The following is a 21,609-nucleotide window of genomic DNA, read 5'->3' on the forward strand; positions in this document are numbered from 1 at the left end:
GTTAACTTTTACTATCTAACAAGCCAGTGTAAAACTTAGAGACTTCAAACAATGATCATTTATTAGCTCACCGTTCTGTGAATTAGAAATTTGAGCTCTGTTCAGCTGAATGGTCCTTCTACCAATTTCTCTGGGACTTACTCGTGTGGCTGCAGTGAACTAGGAGGTCAATTGGAAGCTGGTTGCTCCCAGATGACCTTATTCGAATGTCTGAAAGTTAGTTGGGATAACAGAGATGACAAGGGTGACTGGACCACATATCTCTAGCACCTAGGAGACTAGCCTGGACTTCTTCAGAGGGTAGTTGGATTCTAAAAGTAGCAAGAGAGGTCAAGCTCCGTTGCACAAGCAATTTCAAGCCTTTGCTTGCATCGTGTTTACTAATGTCTGATTAGTCAATGCAATTCACAGTCAGCCCCCATTCAAGGGGTGGGAAATAGATTCTGTTGTTTGATAAGAGAGTTGCAAATAATTTGGGGCCAATATTTTGCAGTTTGCTAAAGTAAAGGAAGAAGAATAACCAGGAATCAAGGATAATACTTAGGTGTTTGACTTGAATAACTGAATGATTGGTGTGTCTTATATTGAGATTGGGATAGAACTAAAGGGGGAATAAGTTTTATAAAGAATGGGGGAAATTAAAAAATCTATTTTGCATAAATTAAATTGAGATGCCAAGTTTTCATATAAGTGGAGATATCAGAAAGGGAGTCAGGCTTACAGTGTAGAGCTCAAAGATAAGGTCTTGGCTAAAGAAATAGATTTGAGAATCATCAGTGTGTGGACAGTATTAAAAACCATAGGGTTGTATGAAATCATTGCACATAAACTTAGCTAGCAAGGGGGAGAGGGTTCAGGGCCAAGCCTTGAGGAGTGACAATATTTAGAAATCTGGTAGAGGAGAAGCCCACAAAAGAGAACCAAACAGGAAATGCCAGTAAAGTAGAAGAAAATCTAGAAGAATATAGTCTCATGCAAGCAAAAAAGAGAAAGTATTTAAGAAGGGAGCGGTTGTCAAATGCTGTTAGGGGTTTGATTCTGATGAGAAAGAAACAAGTTTGTTATGTTTGGTGGTTACCTGCCAAGTGACCTTGATAAGAAGGGTTTTAGTAGAGTGGCAGGGATAGAAGCTGATTGAGGTATATTAAGATATGATAGTGGATTCTTGAAGACAATTGTATAGCTTTTGCAGTGTGACTGTGTGATTGTGAAAATCTTGGTTCTGATGCTCCTTTTATCCAGATTATGGACAGATAAGTAGAAAAAAATACAGATAATAAATAAATAAATGATAGGGGACATAAGGGTAAAATAAATTGGGTAGATTGAAATACTAGTGGTCAATGAGAGGGAGGGGAAAGGAGTTTTGTTTTTTTTTTTATCTGTTTTTCTGGAGTGATGCAAGTGTTCTGAAAATGATCATGGTGATGAATACCCAACTATGTGATGATACTGTGAGCCATTGATTGCACACCATGTATGGACTGTATGTATGGGAAGATTTGTCAATAAAGATATTTTTTCAAAAAGATACAATAGGGGAAAAGTTTTATTGTGAAATGAGAAATGGGGCCATAGCTACAGGGAGTTGTGGAGGCAAAGGATGGTACTTTAGTTTAGTTTAGGTTAGTTTGCTAGGCTGCTCCTGCATATACCATGAAATGGTTTTGCTTAAACAATGGGAATTTATTTGCTCATTGTTTTGGGGCTGGAAGAAGTCTATATCAGGGCATCATCAAGGTGATGCTCTTTTCCTGAAGGTGGGGCTGCTGTGATCCTTGGCTCCTCTATCACATGGCAAGGCTTGCGGTGGCATCTGCTGATCTCTCCCTTCTCTTCTGGGTTTCATTAACTTTAGCTTCTTGTTTCTGTGGATTTTTCTCTCTATGTCTGCATTTCTTTCTCTTATATATAACTCCAGTAATAGGATTAAGACTCACATGCCTTAACTGAGGTAACTTCGTGAAAAGGTCCTACTTGTAATGGTTTCAAACCCACAGGAATGAATTAAATTTAAGAACATGTTTTTCTGGGGTACATGGAGATTCAAACCACCACAGATGGTTTCTTAAAAATGGGAGAATGGGAATGATGTTTATATGATCCAGTAGAGATGAGATATTGAGCACTGTCCAGTATAGAAGGAATGTTTATGGCACAAGAGAGGAAAGGGATGACCGAAGGAGTGAAGTCTTCTAGAAAATAAGAAAGGATGGGATCTAGAGCAAAAGTTGAGAAACATCTCTATTGTAAATGTTTACTAATTGCAGCAGGGAGACTAACGAGAACATGGTGGGACTCAGGTGTGGGTGTCTGTCGATGAAGGATTTGTCCTTTGCTCGCTTCCATTTCTTCAGTGAATTTTTAAGTGAGGTCATCAACTGAGAATTGAAAGCCTATATATGAAGTTTGAGCATGAAGAAGATATGGAATGGCCAACTCAGAAAGTGAGAAAATCAATTTGGTAGAAAAACATTTTAGGTTTGCTGGCAGTGTTGACTACTCATTGAAAGTTTGTGGTCATGAATTTAAAATGCCATTAGGGGAGTTCACACAGTCAGCTTGGCTGTGTGAACTCCCCTAATCTCCTCAAGATGTTCGTCTGCTCATGTGTGTGCTTGGAGGTGGTGCTTATTTGGTTCTGTAAGTGGTGGGATTTTGCCAGGACAATATGACAAAGAAGGGGGAGATGAGACATTGGGGATATTTGATGTTAAACTCACCAAGATCGATGAAGATATAAGGGGTGGGGAGAAGAACTGCTGAGAGTTGGAAGTCAAAGTCTTTAGAAAATGAAAAAGCATGAGCAAGAGGGAAGCAAAAAACAGCAGTGAAGATGGGCAAAAAGTGGCATAGCCAAGTGATCTGAGTGTCACAAGAGCAGGGATTTGTATGTGAAGAAGGGAGGGAAACCATCTGAAGCAGCAATGGAGAGTCAGGAGGATGCCTCCCTTACCTCCTGGTCTTGAGATACATGAGGTCAGAACACCTGGTGGTGGAAGAGAGGCTGTCTTTGGAGGAAGCCAGTTTTCTGTTATGGTTGCAGGAGGTGAAAGTTTAGAGAAGAGGTAGAAGGGCATAGTGGACATACTGTTTACAGAAGATGAGTACAAAGGACTGGAAGAGTAGGTCTGGAGTTGTAAGGTCTGGGGCTGTTCAGAGCAAGGCACAGGAAACAGAGGATGCCTGGGTGGAACTGGACTTCAAGCAGGGAATGCAGTCACAGGACTGTAAGGAAAGCCACTGTCTCATATCACCTCCCACAGCCAAGCATGTCCTTTTAGGAAGAGAGATTTCCATCTTTCCCTCCCAGCTAAATTTTGAGGTGCTTTGTTTAATTTAAGGAATGCAAAAACATTTTTCTTTATAAGCAGCTTTGGTAAACGAGTTTATTTAGGGTTATCAGGCAGCTGTGGCTAATAGTTATATATCTTAAAGCAGGATCGGTTGGAGGATGTCAGTTTCACTGATACAATAGGAAGAATAATGAGGGAAACACAGATTAGATGAGGACCTACTGTATGCCAGTGTTTGTATTCAGTATTTTATACAGGTGATTTCACTGGACACCAATATTGACATGTTGGAAAGAATATGGGTGCTGGAGTCAGTCCTGGGTTTGAGTCCTGGTTCCTTGGCTTACAAGCTGTATTGCTTTGGGCAAATTGCCTAGGTTTTTGAGCCTCAATTTTCTTATCTATAGAGTAGGAATAATAATATCTGCCTGGTACAGTTGCTGTGACAACATATGGTTCCTAGTGGGCAGGCACGGCTGAGAACCACTACTACTGGGGGACTAGTATTTGTTTCATGTTACAGATCAGGAAACCAAAGCTCAAAGAGGCTAAATATCTTGCTCATGGTCACTCAGCACTTAAATGGTGCAGCCAGGCTCCAGAACCAGATCTTTCATCCCAGGACCCTTACTTTCCCATTATATCAAGTCTCTGACTAAATAAAAGAGACATTAACTGAGCCCTGCCTCAGATGGATGCCCAGACACTAGGTAATGTGAGATAGTATGCTGGGATCAGGTGGAGGGAAGGTCCTGTGGAATCCAGGTCACTGGTTCCCAACCACTGATTTGTGCTTCCAAATCATCTGGGGAACTTTTTAAGTACAAAGCTCCAGGGACCACACAAGACCTCCTGAAACAGTATTTCTGGGGCATAAAACTTAATATGTATCTTTAGAATCTTCTAGTCTGGTTCAGATCCATGGGCCAGCTTTTGGAAGCACTGAATTCCAACTGAAGAACTGAAATGGTCAAGCTATTTTATTCCAGTAAAATACAGGGTGCTAGGTATTGCCATGGAAATATGCCCTTAGGAGTTGTGATGGTTAGGCTCAGGTGTCAATTTAACCCAGTGATGGTGTCCAGTTGTTATTACTGCAAAAATATTTCATGGCTGGTTAATAAACCAGGAGGTGGTTTAATTAAATCATCAGTTGGTTGATTGCGTCTGTGGCTGATTACATCTATAGTCAACTAAGGGTGTCTTCCATGATGAAAGAATCCAATCAGTTGGAGTTAATTCAATCAGTTGAAGACTTTTAAGGAAGAAGAGAATTTTCATTTCTTCAGTCAGCCAGTCTCTCCTTTGCAGTGGTCATGGACCTTCTTTGGAATTGCCAGCCTCATGGCCTGCTCTACAGTTTTAAACTCCTACATCCCCACGTGAGCCAGCCTCTCCTGTGAAGTTCATTGACCACCTTTGTTGGAGTGCTCATGGCCTGCCCTACGTATTTTGGACTCTTGCATCCCCACAGTTGTGTGGGATGCTTTTATAAATCTCATATTTACAGATGCATCCTGTTGGTTCTGTTTTCTTAGAGGACCCTGATTAATATGGTATATTAGCTAGGGTACTCTAGAGAAACAGAATCAGCAGGAGATATCCGTAAATATAAAATTTATAAAAATGTCTCGTGTAACTATGGGAATATAAAGGTCCAAGATCTGTAGGGCAGGCTGCAAGCTGGCAGCTCTGAAGAAAGTCCTCAATGAACCCTCAGGAGAGGCTGGCTGACTGAAGCAGAAAGAGTCACTGTCTATTCTGAATCCTTAAAAGCGTTCCAGTGATTAGATTAAGCATCACTCATTGCAGAAGACTCCCCTTAGCTGGCTACAAATGCGATCAGCCATGGATGCAGCTAATGTGGTCATGATTAAGTCCATGGAATGTCCTCTAGAAACCGACAGGCCAGAGCTTGCCCAACCAGACAACTGGGCACCGCCACCTGGCCAAGTTGACACATGAGCCTGACCATGACATATGGCTTTGTACCAAGAGGGTTTCTTCAGAAATAGAATCTTAAAAATAGGTTTTTGTAATTGGTTTTCTACTCTGATTAAACTCAAAGGTACTAATGACTCTGTTTCCAATAATCACAATGGCACTGACAGTCCATGGCATGAGTTGGCAATACATATATGAAAAATACCACCATTTGATTCTCCTAATCATACTCATACAGGACAAGAGCTCTGGGTTACAATGTTTTTGACACTGTAACAGAGTTTTGTGGCGTCAAAAGGTGTAATGACGTTGGCTGGTTGTTAAATATGTTGAATATAGTTATGAGAGAAACGGATAAGATGAAGCCTTCAAATTTGCAACTTAAATTCTATAGCCATGGGACAGATGTAAATGTTTCTATGTATGCCCTGAAAGAAAGTCTTCTTTCCTGTGGTGTAGACTTGAGATCTCTGAAAACCAGACCCAGAGTCTCATTGTGAGTAGCAAATTTACAACATAAACTAAACTCTCAACCTTGTAGGGTATCTGCTGTTAAAATAAGGGCTTTGAATGGAAAAGAATGGGATCCTAAAAATTAGGTAGGGACAGATGGGTTGATAATGTTGGCGTTGGGAACATGGAGACCCTGGATTATGCTGAGTCTTTGTTAGATAGACCTGTTATGTTCTTGCTCCAGACTGCCCTGAGGATTCTACCATACAATCTCTGCCTAAAGAAATTAACCTTTCAGTGTCTGCTAAATGTGTAACCACCTCCTCTGGGCAAACAACCCTCATTCCTCTGTCTGGAGTGATTAATCCTGTTTCCCCAGATAAAAGTACAATGGAATGTCCTGAGGTAATTGGATTGAAAGAAGCTTGTAATTCTTTTCATGATCCACACCTACCACCCTTTTTTTGTCTTCAAGACCTATAAATAGACTAAAGTCCCAACAGTTTCCAAAAGATGAGGTACAAAGTGTGACCCCTGAAGAGGTATGCTATACTCTAAAAGAACTGCATGAGTTTTCCAGTTTGTATAGACAAAAATCAGGGGAATATGTGTGGGAATGTTTATTAAGGGTGTTGGGATAATGGTGGAAGGAATATAAAGTTGGATCAGGCTGAATTTATTGATATGGGCCCACTAGGCAGAGATTCTGCATTCAGTGTTGTCGCTTGAGGGGTTAGAAAGGGCCCCTTGTTTGGGTGGTTGGCTAAAACATGGATCAAAAGGTGACTGACATTACCTGGGGTCAAAATGCCAGAATTCTATAGTGTAGATGAGGGTTAGAGAGCTTAGAGAGATGAGAATATTAGAGTGGATTTATCATGGAAGACCTAATCAACTGCCCAGGAATGTCCAGAGGGCACACCTTTTACCACAATTTTGAGGAATGAATTTGTGGAACCAGCTCCACCATCCTTAAGAGCTCTGTAGTCACCTTTCTTTGTAGTTCAGAGATTATTGTAGGAACTGCTGTCCTCAGCTGGAATCTTTAAACATGGATTTAAGGTTTCCAGTGGGGATGATTTGATCCCAAGTTGGCAGAAGCCATATGGCATCAGTTATCACCCTAGACAAGGTAGTGTCTTAATGTCTACTGTCATAATGGACAGTAGACTCAAGGAACCAGTCAAATAATCTGACTCTCTCAGATTTATGGCATTGGCTAGTAGATCATGGGGTACATAGAATTAAAATAGATGGGCAGTTTACTAAATTCTTGTTTGAACAGTATAAGCAGAAGGGTTCTAGGTCAAATGAATAGAAGTCTAACTTGAATTACGAAAACAAAGAGTCATGACCTAGCTCCTTAATTCCCAGACTCAAAACAGTTCATAGACCGAGAGCCCCTTGAATAAGGAGAAGGCCAGGTACTCTTGGGGAAGGGCCTTGTTACACAGCCCAAAATTTACACTGTTCACCTTCCTCCCAGCCTTCCTTCAAGATACCTACAGCCTTTTACCAGGGCAGCTGTGCATTGGGGAAATGGAAATGATCAGAAATATTATGGATTACTAGACATTGGCTTAGAAGTGACACTAATTCCAGGAGACCCAAAATGTCACTCTGGTCCACCAGTCAGTGTAGGAACTTATGGAGTCAGGTGATCGATGGAGTTTTAGCTCAGGTCCATTTCACAGTGGGTCCCTGGGCCCATTCTATGATTATTTCTCCAGTTCTGTAGAGCATAATTGGAATCGACATACTCAGCAACTGGTAAAATCCCCACATTGGTTTCCTGATACGTGGAATGAGGACTGTTATAGTAGGAAAGGCCAAAGGAAGCCACTAGAACTTCCCCTACCTAGCAAAATAGTAAATCAGAAGCAATACCAGATTCCTGGATGGATTGCAGAAATTAGTGCCACTCTTAAGGACTTGAAGGATGCAGGGGTGGTCAATCCCACCATTTTCCCTTTCAACTTTCCTCTTTGGCCAGTGCACAAAACAGATAGGATTTGGAGGATGACAGTGGATTATCATAAACTTAACCAGGTGGTGACTCCAATCTGTTCTTCCGATGTGGTATTGTTACTTGAGCAAGTCAGCACATACCCTGGTACCTGGTATGCACCAATTGTTCTGGCAAATGTTTTTTCTCAATAGCTTTTAGTAAGGATCACCAGGAAGAGTTTGCTTTCAGCAGGCAAGGCCAGCAGTATACCTTCACTGTCCTACCTCAGGGGTATATCAACTCTCCAGTCCTATGTCATGACCTTGTCTTCAGGGACCTTGAACATTTTCTCTCCCACTAGACATCATCTATTATATTGATATCTTGTTGATTGGAGCTTGTGAGTGAGAAGTAGCAACTACTGTAGACTTACTGGGAAGGCATTTACATGTCAGGGGATGGGAGAGAAATCCAACAAAAATATAGGGGTTTTCCACCTCACTGAAATTTCTAGGTGTCCAGTGGTGTGGGGCATGTTGAGATATGCCTACTAAAATGAAGGATAAACTGTTGCAACTGGCCCCTCCTATGACCAAAAAAGGGGCACAGCACCTAGTTGACCTCTTTGGATTTTGGAGACAACATATTCCTCATCTGGTTGTACTACCAGTGGTGTTGGAAGTGTCAGTGACAAACAGAGATGCTGTCTGGAGCCTTCGGCAGGGCCCTATAGAAGAATCACAATGCAGGCCTTTAGGATTTTGGAGTAAAGCCTTACCATCCTCTGAAGGTAACTCTTCTCCTTTTGAAAAACAGCTTTTAGCCTGCTCTTGGACCTTAATAGAGACTGAATGCTTAACCATAGGCCACCAAATTACCATGAGATCTGAATTGCCTATCATGAGCTAGGTGTTGCCTGACCCACTAAGCCATAAAGTTTGGTATGCACAGCAGCACCCCATCATAAAATAGAAATGGTATATGAGAGATAGGGCTCGAGCAGGTCCTGAAGACACAAGTAAGTCACTTGAGGAAGTAGCCCAAATGCCCATGGCCACTTGCCATATTACCTTCTCTTTTCCAGCCCAGAGCCATATGGCCTCTTGGGGAGTTTCTTAGAATCAATTGACTAAGGAAGAGAAAACTCAGGCTTGGTTCACAGATGGATCTGCACGATATGCAGGTACCACCTGAAAGTGGTACCTCAGCTCCAGCTAGGTGGCAGTACCTTGCAGGGCTGGGGCAGTGTTCTCCAGGAGGGCTGTGTATACTCTGAATCAGTGTCCACTTTATGGTGCTGTTTCTCCCATACCCAGGACTCATGGTCCAGGAATCAAAGGGTGGCAATGGGAGTAACCACTCACTAGCACCCCTAGTGATCCACTAGAAAAATTTTTGCTTCCTGTCCCTGCGACCTTAACTCTGCTGGTCTGTAGGTCTTAGTTCCTAAAGGAGAAGTGCTACTACCATGAGACACAACAATGATTCCATTGAACTGGATTAAGGCTGCCACCTGGTCACTTTGGGCTTCTCATGCCTCTGAATCAACAGGCAAGTAAGGAGATTACTATACTGGCTGGGGTGACTGATCCTGACTATCAAGGGGAAATAGAACTACAATTACACAATGGAGGTAAAGAAGAGTTTTCCTGGGATACAGGAGATCCCCTAGGATTTCCCTTAATACTATCATGCCCTGTGACTGAAGTCAGTGGAAACATGCAACAACCCAAGCCAGGCAGGACTACCAATGGCCCAGAAATTTCAGGAATGAGGCCTTAGTTCACTCCACCAGGCAAAGAACCATGGCCTGCTGAAGTACTTGCTGAGGGTAAAGGCAACATGAAATGGGGGAATGGAAGAAGGTGGTGAATCAGTTACAGAAATGAGGACTGTGATGGTACAAATAATTCCTCCTTGTTTTGTTATGGATATGTTTGTATTTGTACATAAAGCAAATATCTTGTTTTCTCATCATATGACATATGTTGTATTGTTCATGTTATAGTCTTTAAGCTATATGATATCAAGTTTAACAGTGAATGTTGCAGAAGGACTCGCATCCTACTCTGGAGAGATTGAGTGTGTTCCTGGATGTACGCAGGACAGTTGAGTATTGCCAGGAGAAACACACATATGTTTGTTATTGTATTCTATTTAGAGATTAAGTATGGTTTAAGATGGGGCCCAGTTGTCTGGTGAGGCAAGCACTTGCCTAACTGTTACTGCTAGGATATTTCATGGCTGGTTAATAAACCAGAAGGCTGTTTAATTAAATCATATCAGTTGATTGCATCTGTGGCTGATTACATCTATGATTACATCTATGATTACCCAATGAACTAAGGGTGTGTCTTCTGCAATGAGAAAATGTAATCATCTGGATTTAATCCAATCCATTGAAGACTTTTAAGGCAGAACAGAGAATTTTCATTTCTTCAGCCAGCCAGTCTTTCCTGTGGAGTTTGTCAAGGACATTCATCAGAGTTGCCAGCTTTGTGGCCTGCCTTATGGATTTTGGACTCTTGCATCCCCATGGTTGTGTAAGAGACTTTTATGTATGTTGTATTTATGGATATCTACTGTTAGTTCTGTTTCCCTGGAGAATCCTGACTAATACAGAGGTTAAGCTCTATCTCCTTGCTTTAAGATCTTTGCTGTGTTATATGAATATAGACACTTGATCTGCCATTGAGCCTCTGGACTTGGAGTACATAGGAAATGACAAGTTGGTAGTTGCTGCTATAACAGAAAGAGTTGTTTGTTCTTTCAAAATGTTGTTCTTCCTCCTTTCCTCTTGAGGTTTCTGCCCACTCAGTCACTATATAAACAAGCTTGTATTATTGAGCTATCACACATCCTGTAATTTTTTTTCTGAAATGCTTACCATTTTTGATGTTAGAATAAAAATCCATTGGATTTTAATGAGCTGAGCAAACAATGTATATTTGATGTAATATAGAGAAGAGGAAATAACATCAAAAGGAATTTGTATTTGGCAGCATGAATATTCAGACTATATTACAGGCAGAGTTTGATTGTTCTCCTGCATGTTTCCTTGAATAGGGTTTAGAGAGCTGGACACAAGAGTGGCAGGCATGACTTTTAAGGCTTTTAGCTTCATGTGTCAGTGATTTTAGTGGCATTTGTTTAACTGTCATGGTCCTCCTCTTTGCTGCATCAGGATCACAGGAACTTGTTCAACTGCTGTTGCTCCATCCCAGATGCACTGAGTCAGGACAACTGATGGTGGGTTGGTGGTCTTCTCTATTGATTCTGATGTGAGTGGCCTGGAATTTGGAGAAACTCTGGCCTAGAACAAGACGACCAGGAATTTTTTTGAAAGAAAAATTCCTAATCAGAGTTTGAGTCCTTTTGTGCTAGGAGATTGACGTGGTTTATGTCCTCTTCAAAAGCAACCCTTAAAAGAAGAGTTCTTGTTTTCCAGGTGAAGAGCTGGAATTATAGGATGTAGTAGTCATTTGTCAAATGCCACACGGTAGCTTTAGTGTGGCCAGAGCTAGGATGTAATTCCCAGTCTGACTTCAAAGCTGCTTCCTTTTCCACATCCTTTAAAGTTCTTATGACCTGCTCTGCTCAGAGCTGTCGTCTGCTGGACGTAGGCTTCTCTTGCTCCAGAGAAGGATAGTATTCAAAGGAAAACAGCTGGTATTTGTTGTAAATGCATGTTTTTAGGGGGGTAAATTTGGAGTAACTTGCAGGCACTATCCTGATTTTCAAAAAAATTCCTAATCAGAATTTGAGCCACTGATGTGCAGTCTTTCTGTTATTAACAGGCTTCTCCCATCACTATACTTTCTACCTTTCCTACATTTTCCTTCATTCCTAAATTACTTCTGGATTTAAAAAATAGGTTCCCCCTTGAATAGGGATTGAGATCTTGTTGGTTTGTACATGTTATTGTGATGCTAAATACATCCCACAGTTATCTGGGCAGAAAATAAAAATGTATTTGCAAAGTCCCCTTGAGAGGCTGAGGAAAAAGTTGGAAATATTAAACTTCCCCAGAAGGGGAATTCCTGATATTTTCACAATCATTGGAGACTACCAATATAATAGGCCAAGTCCTCTGTCTTGGGCTTGCCCTTGTAAAACTTATTCCTGCAGAGAAGCTAAACTTAATTATAACGATGCCTATGAATCAACCCCAGAGAACCTCTTTTGTTGCTCAGATGTGGCCTCTTTCTCTAAACTAACTCTGCAGGAAAACTCACTGCAGAAGGACTTGACTCCCAGAGGTGTAAATCTCCCTGATAATGTGGGACATGACTCCCAGGGATAAGCCTTAACATTGTAGGATCGAGAAAGACTTCCTGACCAAAAGGGGGAAAAGAAATGGAACAAAATAAAAGTTTTAGTGACTGTGAGATTTCAAATATAGTGAAGAGGTCATTCTGGAAGTTATTCTTATGCATTAGATGGGTATTCCTTTTTAGTTTTTGGTCTATAAGGATAGCTAGAAGGAAATACCTGAAACTATTAACTGTAATCCAGTAGCCTTGATTCTTGAAGATGATTATATAACTATATAGCTTTATGGTGTGAGTGTGTGATTGCAAAAACTTTGTGATTGACATTCCCTTTATCCAGGGTCTGGATAGATAGGTGAGAAAATAAAGACAAAAAGAAATAAATAATAGGGGGATAAGGGGTATGGGGTGCTTTGGGTATTCTTATTTATTTATTTCTCTTATTTATTTTTATTTTTTTGGTGGGACAGGTAATGAAAATGTTCAAAAATTGATTGTGGCAATGAATACAAAACTATATGATGATACTGTGAACTATCGATTTTACACTTTGGGTGATTATATGATGTGTGAACATATCTCAATAAAATTGCATTGAGAAGTGGGCTCCTGAGCACAGAGCTGGCCAATATCAGGAACCCCCTGGAAGAATCTTCATGTGTCTTTCCAGACATAGTCCTTGTTGGCAGTTTTAATGTCGGCTATCCAGGTGAATGTTCTAGAAAGAGTATACTGCATCTTAGTGGATGTTTATCAGTTCTGACATTCATTAAAAATATTTGACTACCTAATATTTAGACTCTGATCTAGATGCTAGCAGTAGGGGGATGAACCAACTAGCAAAATCTCTTCCCACGTAGAACTGAGTTTCTAGGGGATGAGATTGCCAATAAATGAGTCAACAAAGTTGGAAGGATTCAGGTAGATTCTATGAAGAAACTAAAGTGGGGAATGGTTACAGAAAGTGGGGTTAGCTAGTTTAGCTTTGTGGTTGGGGATGCTTTTCCAGCTGATATGATCATTGCTTTACTGTTCCCTGTGTGGTGAAGCTGCTGGGATCTGTGGAAGTGTCCCTGGGAAGTGTCCTTTGATAAATGTACTTCTAAATTCCTTTTTATTTAATTTTTTTATCTTATGGGTTTTTCCCCTACATTCACATTTATAGCCTCTTTCATTCTGTCCTGCCAATTACTTTCTTCACAGTTAAATATTATTTCCTGTCTCATTAATTAAATAATCACTCTAGTGAGTGTGTGACTTTGGGTAAGTGACGTTACAGTCTTTATACTTAAATTTCCTCATCTGTAGAATGATGAGAAAATAACTGCACCTACTACATAGATCTAGTTTTTGTGGGATTTGAGTTTTTGTAAACTCTCAGAACAGCATCTGGCACATAGTAAGCTCCCCCAAAATATTTTAACTTTGTATAAATTATAATCCACAGGTAATTATTTTATAGTGTGGTGAAAAGAGGCCAGGATCTAGACTCTGAGGAGCTGAGTTCAAGTCCTGTCTCTCATTCTGTGACCTTGGGCAAGCACCTTAACTTTTTATGCCTGTTTCTTCTTTTGTAAAGTGGACATTCAACAATCTTTCATTTTGACTTGCATCCCTTTATACTGGACTCTCAGGGTAAATGAAGGGATCCAAGACGAAATGAAAGAGTTTGTGTTTAATAAAATGCAGTTATTACATGTGTTGAAATATTATTCAAGGACTATTTTCTCCTCCATGATCCATTAAGAAATAGGATTTTGGAAGCTGTTTAAATACTAGAGAAGCACTTTGGCAAGTGCTTGGAGTATAGGAAGCCCTTTGAACACTAAGAGATGGAAGTGGGTCAAGCATTGGCTTATGAAAGTGCTAATGACAGCGTTCATCCTCAACCTTAGCTCCATATTGGGAGCACCAGAGGAGCTGTAAAAATACAAATCACTTCTCACATTGTTCTAATTTTATTGATTGGGGCAAAGCTTGGACACCAAGATTTAAGAACTCCTGCAGGTCATCCTGATATAGAGCCTTCTTTTAGCAAGGCCTGAGCAGAAAGAAGAGTAAGGAAGAGCTGGGATCATGTTTGTGGAAGATGGCATAGTACAAGGAGAAAAGTGTGGGAAGAGCTCCTCTAGTCATATTTTATTCTCATCTTCTCCATCAAAAACAATTCCAAAATGTTCAAAGTATAACAAACAATGTAAAGAAAGAATTGAAGCTCTTTCTATGCTGCATAGCATCTACATGCTTAACAATGCAATCAAAGACAAAGGCTTGTAAGGTAGACACCAGAAAGTGTGATCCTAAAACTACTCCTGTCTTTGAAAAGTCATCAAGAATGGGGAGGGGCTAGAACATTTGAGATGGGCGAATGTCCTAACTGTAAGAAGGAGGACAGGAAGTGGATAGAAACCTGACATCTGCATGAATCTTCAATAAAAGTAGAGATTGGCTTCTTCAACAATGACTGATGAGTATTTAAAAAAGAGGTAATCATTTGGTAATATGGTATAGGTTTATCAAGAGTTGGTCATTCTACAATAACTATTGCCCATTTTGAAAGACTTATCAGGTCAATTGATACTAACAGTGCCCTAGACATAATGTGTCATCTGTTTTCCATAACTTTTGCTTTCCTTTCTCATTCAGTTTCTTTATGAATGGGACCCTCATTCTTCTTTTGTCTTAGCAGAAACATGGGAGTCATTCTAAATTCTCCAATTTTCTTCACTGCCCACTTTAGTCATTACATTGTAGGAGCTCAAATCTGTCCTTTTGTCATTTCCTTTTCTTTCTTTTTTTGCTGGGCAGGCTTTGGGAATCAAATCTGGGTCCCCTACATGGCAGGCAGGAATTCTGGCTGCTGAGCCACCAGGGCCTGCCCGTCATTTCCTTTTTGCTCTTTCTTTTCCTTTATATCCTTCTGATCTTTCCATTTACCTCTGATCTTGCATCTTTCCCTCATTTCATCATCCATTCTTTTGTCAAAGATGATGGCCAACTATGCCACTCCTTCTAATGACTCCTGGATTCCCCTGTCTTCAGGATCAAGTCTGAACTCTTTAGCAGGAGAGCAAGCTTCAATCATTTGGTCTCACCTAGTGCCCCCGTCTCATCTCTCCCCCTCCATCCACCTCCAATATGCAGTCCATGTCATGGACCAACCTGACAATATTGTCTAGGAAAGCAGCTCCCCTCCTCTGTGGAGTAAGACTCCCTTCCTCTGTGCACAGGAGCATCCAGTATGAATCCCTGGTATCTCGCTCACCACACTTACCTGTTCACCGCTTAATCTCCTTGAGATGAGAGCATCTTTGTTTTCTTTGCCCCTGGGTGTCTGGGACAGTGCTGTCCACTTCATGGTTTCAGATTTCCGCGCCTGCGTGTATGCTGTCAACCAGACTGGAATGGTTGCTTCTGCCTCCCTGGGGCTCCGGTTCATCCTTCTACTCCCTGGTTCCACAATCGAGTGCCCATACATCACAGTTTCTTACTTTTGTGGATGTATGTGTCATCCCTACTGGACTCTGAACATTTCAAGGAGAACATCTGCATCTAATTTATCTTTATATTCTCAGGTCCTAGCATGGTGCCTTGTGAAAGCAGATGCTCAGTGTTTGTTCACAGAATAAAATACTGAATTGCCAGAACCTAGTGGTGGGAGATGGTGTTACAGGAATTGCTTCATGGGGAAGGGTGCTGAGTTGGATGAGGAGATGCTCTACCCCAGTGCTCAATGATTCTTTGAGTAGTTGGGCATGAACACTATCATCAATAGAGGAGATGGGCTAGGATATAAGCAGTAATGATGGAAGAGGGGTAACATGGTACATTCTGGAGAGAGTCTTTGAAGAAAAGTAACGTAAAGTTCTGAGGTCCTAGAACAGAGCTGGAAGGAATACTGAGGATGTTGGTTTTCTACAGCTGCTGTCCAACTGAGAACCAGAGAAGCTGTGGCTTAAAAACTAGTTCAGAAAGCTAGTTAGTTGCAAAGCAGGTGGGTTGATCTAGCCTCCCAGTTTATAGAGCTTTCCACTATGCTGGGACAATGACCTGTGGCTGTTGAGGAAATGGAGACACAGAGAGATGAAGTAACTTGCCCCAGATGACAAAACAGCAACTGGAGGAGCCCAAATTCAGATGTGGATCTATCTGATGACAGAGGCCTGCTTGTAAACACTAAGCCATATTGTCTCTTTTTGGAGATGGTGAAATGCATGGGCTTGGCACGTTTTCAGTTTTTCCTCTTTGAGCCACCATAGGAAAACATTATTGTTAACATGTTATCTTTCTGTTGAAATGCAGCTATGTGTTTTCATAAAAAATTGTTAACATCCTCCAAATATTACATTAAAAGTCCCTGAATTATTTACTATGTGTATACACATAGTATATATAAATAAAATGAAGAAGGATCAGCTTTTCTCACTCACTAAACTTAAAATACTCCATTTCTGTACTACTTCACTTTAGAAGAAATATTGTATACTGTGTCATAGTGAATGAAAATCTAGTCCTTTAATTTCATGGACTCAAGCTTTATAGTCAGGGAATTTCATTATAATATCCTTACACACATAGATTTTTAGATCCAGTTCTTGTTAATATCTGTTGACCTATAGACAAGAAGGTGCCTCTTATTATTTTAGAAGTAATTCTTCCTAGAACACAGAAAAATTAAATCCCTTGTCTGAGTTGATAGAATAACTAAAAATATAAGGTTTCCTATTGTCCTAGACTCACTAAATTTCCTAGTGACTTAGACTGAATAGTCTAAATTCAGGCCCAGTACATCGGCCTGCTTCAACACACAGAAATGCTTCTGTTGGTGGGAGGGGGTGGCTGGGGAAAGGCAAAGGTGGGACTGATGGGTCTGTTTCTAGGACATTTCCAACCTTGTTATTATAGCACAGCTTTCTAAGTAGAAGAGAACTTGCTCATTAAAGTGAAAGTGTTCATTTTTAAATAAAGCAATAGGAACCCAAAAGGGTTCTGTTGCGTAGATAAATGAGCATACATGAATGGACTCAATTTTTGTTTCTCATGCTCTGCCATATTCTGTATTAAGGCAAAGAGTAGGCAGGTGAGTAGTTGTTTAAACAAATGAAACAGTGTATTGTTCATTTAACTTTAAAAGCCACTGATTAGAGTAGTAATCAGTGTTTCCATGTAATACTGTCTTCATGGAAATGCCATGATTATAATGGGTCAAGATAATGGAATGATGCTCTTTATTTCTCCAGGTAATCTAGTTTTAAAAATTCATCATAATTCATAAGTGATGAAGAAGGCAAGCGACATCATTCATAAATGATGAAGAAAACAGGCAAAATATTATCATATTTTAGGCAATTAATTTTTAGCATAAATTACAAATTCCCGTCTTTCACCCATCTTCCACCCAAATATGTTTTCTCTGGAATGACCTTTGGTACCAGCTTATTATAAAATGTTTCCTGCATATTTATTTTAAATTGAAATGGCCTTTTCTGACAAGAATGGTATTTATAAAAGTTTCCTTGATGAAAAGCCTATGAATTTTGTGCAAATAACCCAGTCAGGCTCTCAGAGTAGTGATAACATTTGCTTAGGACTTTAATGGCTTTATATTATATGTTCACACTCAGCTTATTTGACCCTTACCTCTGAGCTACTTGGTGGAGTTAACATTTTATGGATGCGAACAATGTGGAGGAAGATGCCTTAGTGTGGTTCTGGCCATATAGTAAGTAATCAGCGTGTTTGATGTTTTAAAAATGAAATTAGCAAAGTAAACCCAGCAGGTTATTTAATTTGCTCATAGTCATACAGCAAATATAATACCACGCCAAAATTGAACTTGCTTCTTGACTAAAAAATTCCATATTATTGTCATTGTCTCATTCTTCCCTTTTCAGAGTTTTGAAAGGGCCAAACTAATAAAAATATTTATTTTTAATATTTTTTTATTGAGGTGAAATTCACATAACATAAAATTAACCATTTTAAAGTGTGCAATTTAGTGGCATTTAGTACATTCATAATGTTGTGCAACCATCACCTCTCTGGTGATGGAATTATCTTGTTTCAAAATATTTTCATCATCCTCAAAGGAGACCCCTTGTTCATTCAGCAGTCACCCCATTCTCCCTCCCACCAGCCACTGGCAGCCACGAAACGGTCTCTATGGATTTGCCTATTCTGGATATTTCATATAATGAATTATACAATATCTGGCCTTTTGTATCTTGCTTGTTTCACTTAGTATAATGTTTTTGTGATTCATCCATATTGACGCACGTCTGCTACAACACACAAGACTTCATGTCTTCTTATGACTGAATCATATTCTATTGTACAGCTAGACTACGTTTTGTATATTCATTCATCTGTTGATGGACATTTGGGTTGTGTCCACCTTTTGACTATTGTGAATCACGCTGCTCTGAAACATTTTGTCCATGTTTTGCTTAAATATCTGTTTCCATTTCGTTTGGGTATATACCTATGAGCGGAATTGCTGGGTCATTTGATAAATCCATGTTTAACCTTTTTTCTTTATGAAAGAAATTGTGGGTTTATAGAACAATCATGCATAAAATGCAGGATTCCTGTATACCACCTTATTATTGACACCTTGCATTGATGTGGAACATTTGTTACATTTGATGATAGCGTATTTTTTGTATGCTATATGGTGGGGGTTGCATTTCATTCTTTTTCCATGTGACTATCCCATTATTGCAGCACCATTTGTTGAATTTTTTTTTTTTTTTTTTGGAAGTGTAGGGACAGGGAATTGAATCTGGGTCTCCTGCATGACAGGTGAGAATTCGACCACTGAACTACCCTTGTCCCTCTGATAGCCCATTTTTATAAGGTATTATTAAGTACAGTCCATGTTTTTACTCAGCGTTCACTGTTTGTGTAGTGCAGTTCCACTGATTTTTTTTTTTTTTTAAATTTCTGTTCTGTTACCATATATACAGTATGTTTCACTTTTTGAGGAATAGCCAAACTGTTTTCTACAGGAGCTGTACTGTTTTACATTCCCACTGTAATGCCTGAGGGTTTCAATGTATCCACATCCTCAACACACTTGTTATTTTCCATTTGAAAAAAATTATAGCCAACCTAATGGATGTAAAGTGGTAGGTATCTCCTTGTGTTCTCCTAATTTTAAACTTTTAATTGTAGTAACAAATATACAGCACATTTCCCATCCATTTTAGCCACATTCACATGTACAATGCAATAGTATTAATTATATTCACAATGTTGTGCTGCTATTGCCAATATCTATAACTCCTACTTTTTCATCACGTCCTACAGAAACTACTCACCCACTAAGCCATAGCTTCCTGTTCCCCAACCTTTGGTAACCTACAGACCACCACCTGTCTCTATAAAGTTTGCTTCTTCTATATATTATATATGAGCGATATTATACAATATTTGTCTTTTTGTGCCTGGCTTACTTCAAGTAGCATGATATCTTTAAGGTTCAACCATGTTGTAGCATGCATCAGAACTTCCCTTTTTAGTGGCTGAATAATATTCTATTATATGGCTATACCACATTTTGTTTATCCATTGATCTATTGATGGACATGAGTTGCTTCTACCTTGTAGCTATTGTAAATAATGCTTCTATGAGCGTTGTTGTTTGTGCATCTGTTCGAGTCCCTGCTTTCAGTTCTTTTAGGTATAAAACCAAGAAGTAGGATTTCTGGGATATATGATAATTCTATTTTTGATTTTCAGAGGAAACACCAAACTGATTTCCATAATGGCTATACCATTCTAAAGAGCCACCAGCCATATATAAGGGTTCCTATTTCTCCACATCCTCACCAACACTTATTATTTTCTGATTTTTAACAATAGCCAATAGTGGGTGTGAAGTGGTTTGTCTTTGTGATTTTGATTTGCATTTCCCTAATAAAATTTCCATATTTTTATGTATAGAATTAATCAGAAAATAAGCTTTGATTCAAAAAATCAAAATCAAAATGCTTGGCTTCATCTGTCTTTAGGAGGTTATTAAGGTTGGCATATATTTACCCCCAGGTTGCATGATTCTGAAAATAAAGAATCTGTTGCTTTGGGATTTGAAGAATGTGTATGGATTATACTAAGATCACAATCATCCCTAACTTTTTTCTTAATACCTGCTAAATTAATGAGGAAAATTAAGAAATTATATCATGTTTTGTTTTCATGCAACCCACTAAATGATATTTAGTTCTTTGCATTTCAAAGCTTTCTTTCTATAATTCTTCCATGATTTAACAGGCTCTTCATTTATTCTTGCAGTGTGATTGAAGACACTCGGAATGGCTCAGGGATCCAGGGATCAAAGAGCAGTGGGGATTGGTGATCCAGAGGAGAGTTCTCCAAATATGATAGTCTACCGCAAAGTAAGGCATCTGGCTAAACTGTGTGTGAGCTGCCTGGTGTGTGTCTAAGTTGTGTGTAGAGTTGACCGATAGTTGATGGCTAGAAAAACTAAAATGTGCTGGCTGATAAATGAATACTGTTTTCCTCTCATGTCAATTTCTAAAATTCAAGGGACTTATATTTTAATTGCCATACTTGGTATTGAACACTTGAAATATGTTAGATTAATTTAGTTTTCTTTAAACCCAGAGATTGCATAAGCAATGCAGGTGGTGACACTTTCTCCTTCAGTGTCCGTCCAAACTTAAGAGTAAATTGTGTTAATCAAATATCTTTGAGCCCGTGGTATGTACAAGATCTGAGTTGGATGCTGTAGGAGATACAGAGGTGTGTGTGTATATTAGGTGCTTGCAGTTGTTAAGGGAGATAAGCTCTGCACAGATAACTGTATTAGGGCCTAAGTGTTAATTTCTGGGGTGAGATGAGATATCCATATAGAATTTTATATAAGCTCAGGGAAGGGGGGTGGTTACTTCTAACCTGAGAAGTGAGGGATGGGCTCATGGAGGAGTGGGCTTTGAACTTGGTTTTAAAGGATGAGTAGGGTTGCTTTATGTGGAAATCAGAGAGGAAGAACATTCCAGGGATGAGATGTGTTCAGCAAAAGCACAGCACTGGCGAAAGTGAACAGCAATCTAAAACCAGTTAACTTGAGGCTAAGGTGAATTAAGAGGAATAAACAGAGGTAAGACTTTGGGATGCTAGTTGGAGCTAGATTTCAGAAAGTGTTGATTTACAGGCAATTTAATCATGAAAAACTTTTGTCTTGGGAGTTGTATGATCAACATTTCTTTGAATTATAAGTCTTGTCTCAGTATGCTAAATGGATTGGAATAAGGATAGCTTGGAGGCTATTGGTGGGATATCTCTGTTTCTTTGAGAGAGGGAAGGAATTCACTAATCTGGTAGGGTAAATGCCCCTCAGAATGGGGAGGGTTTGATAAAAGGGATTTAAGAGTCTGGATTTAAAATGACTTTGAGTGAATATGGAATTGGGGGTACAGTAGAGGGCCTGGTCTCTCTACTGGATCTTTAGCACTGGGTAATAAAGAGACATTGGTGCTATTTAATCAAATAGGACATTTGGAAGAAAAATACATTTTTAAGGGAAGAAATGTGGTAGGTAAGTTTTATTTTTTCTCATGTTGAATTTGAGGAATCAATGGTTTCTTATTATATACCTTCCTAATATCTGCATGTTCATGAAAATTTAACCTGGCTCTGTTACATATTAATAAGGAAAAGGAGTTAATATATATTC

The 21,609-nt window shown here is 39.5% G+C and overlaps 1 protein-coding gene and 1 long non-coding RNA gene across 5 annotated transcripts in view; one reads left to right on the top strand and one right to left on the bottom strand.

Moving 5' to 3' along the window:
• RGS6 (regulator of G protein signaling 6) overlaps nt 1–21,609 on the top strand; it is a 658,535-nt gene that overhangs the window by 18,422 nt on the left and 618,504 nt on the right. For all 4 annotated transcript variants that reach the window (XM_077122927.1, XM_077122919.1, XM_077122920.1 and 1 more), the window contains exon 2: nt 20,205–20,308. In XM_077122927.1, coding sequence (XP_076979042.1) covers nt 20,225–20,308 — 84 coding nt within the window. In that variant the 5' untranslated portion in view covers nt 20,205–20,224. The remainder of the gene's footprint in view (nt 1–20,204; nt 20,309–21,609) is intronic.
• Nucleotides 1–21,609, bottom strand: part of LOC143651955 (uncharacterized) — a 57,262-nt gene that overhangs the window by 11,763 nt on the left and 23,890 nt on the right. The window lies entirely within an intron of this gene.

Source organism: Tamandua tetradactyla, chromosome 12, assembly GCF_023851605.1.
Source record: "Tamandua tetradactyla isolate mTamTet1 chromosome 12, mTamTet1.pri, whole genome shotgun sequence".
Classification (NCBI taxonomy): Eukaryota; Metazoa; Chordata; class Mammalia; order Pilosa; family Myrmecophagidae; genus Tamandua; species Tamandua tetradactyla.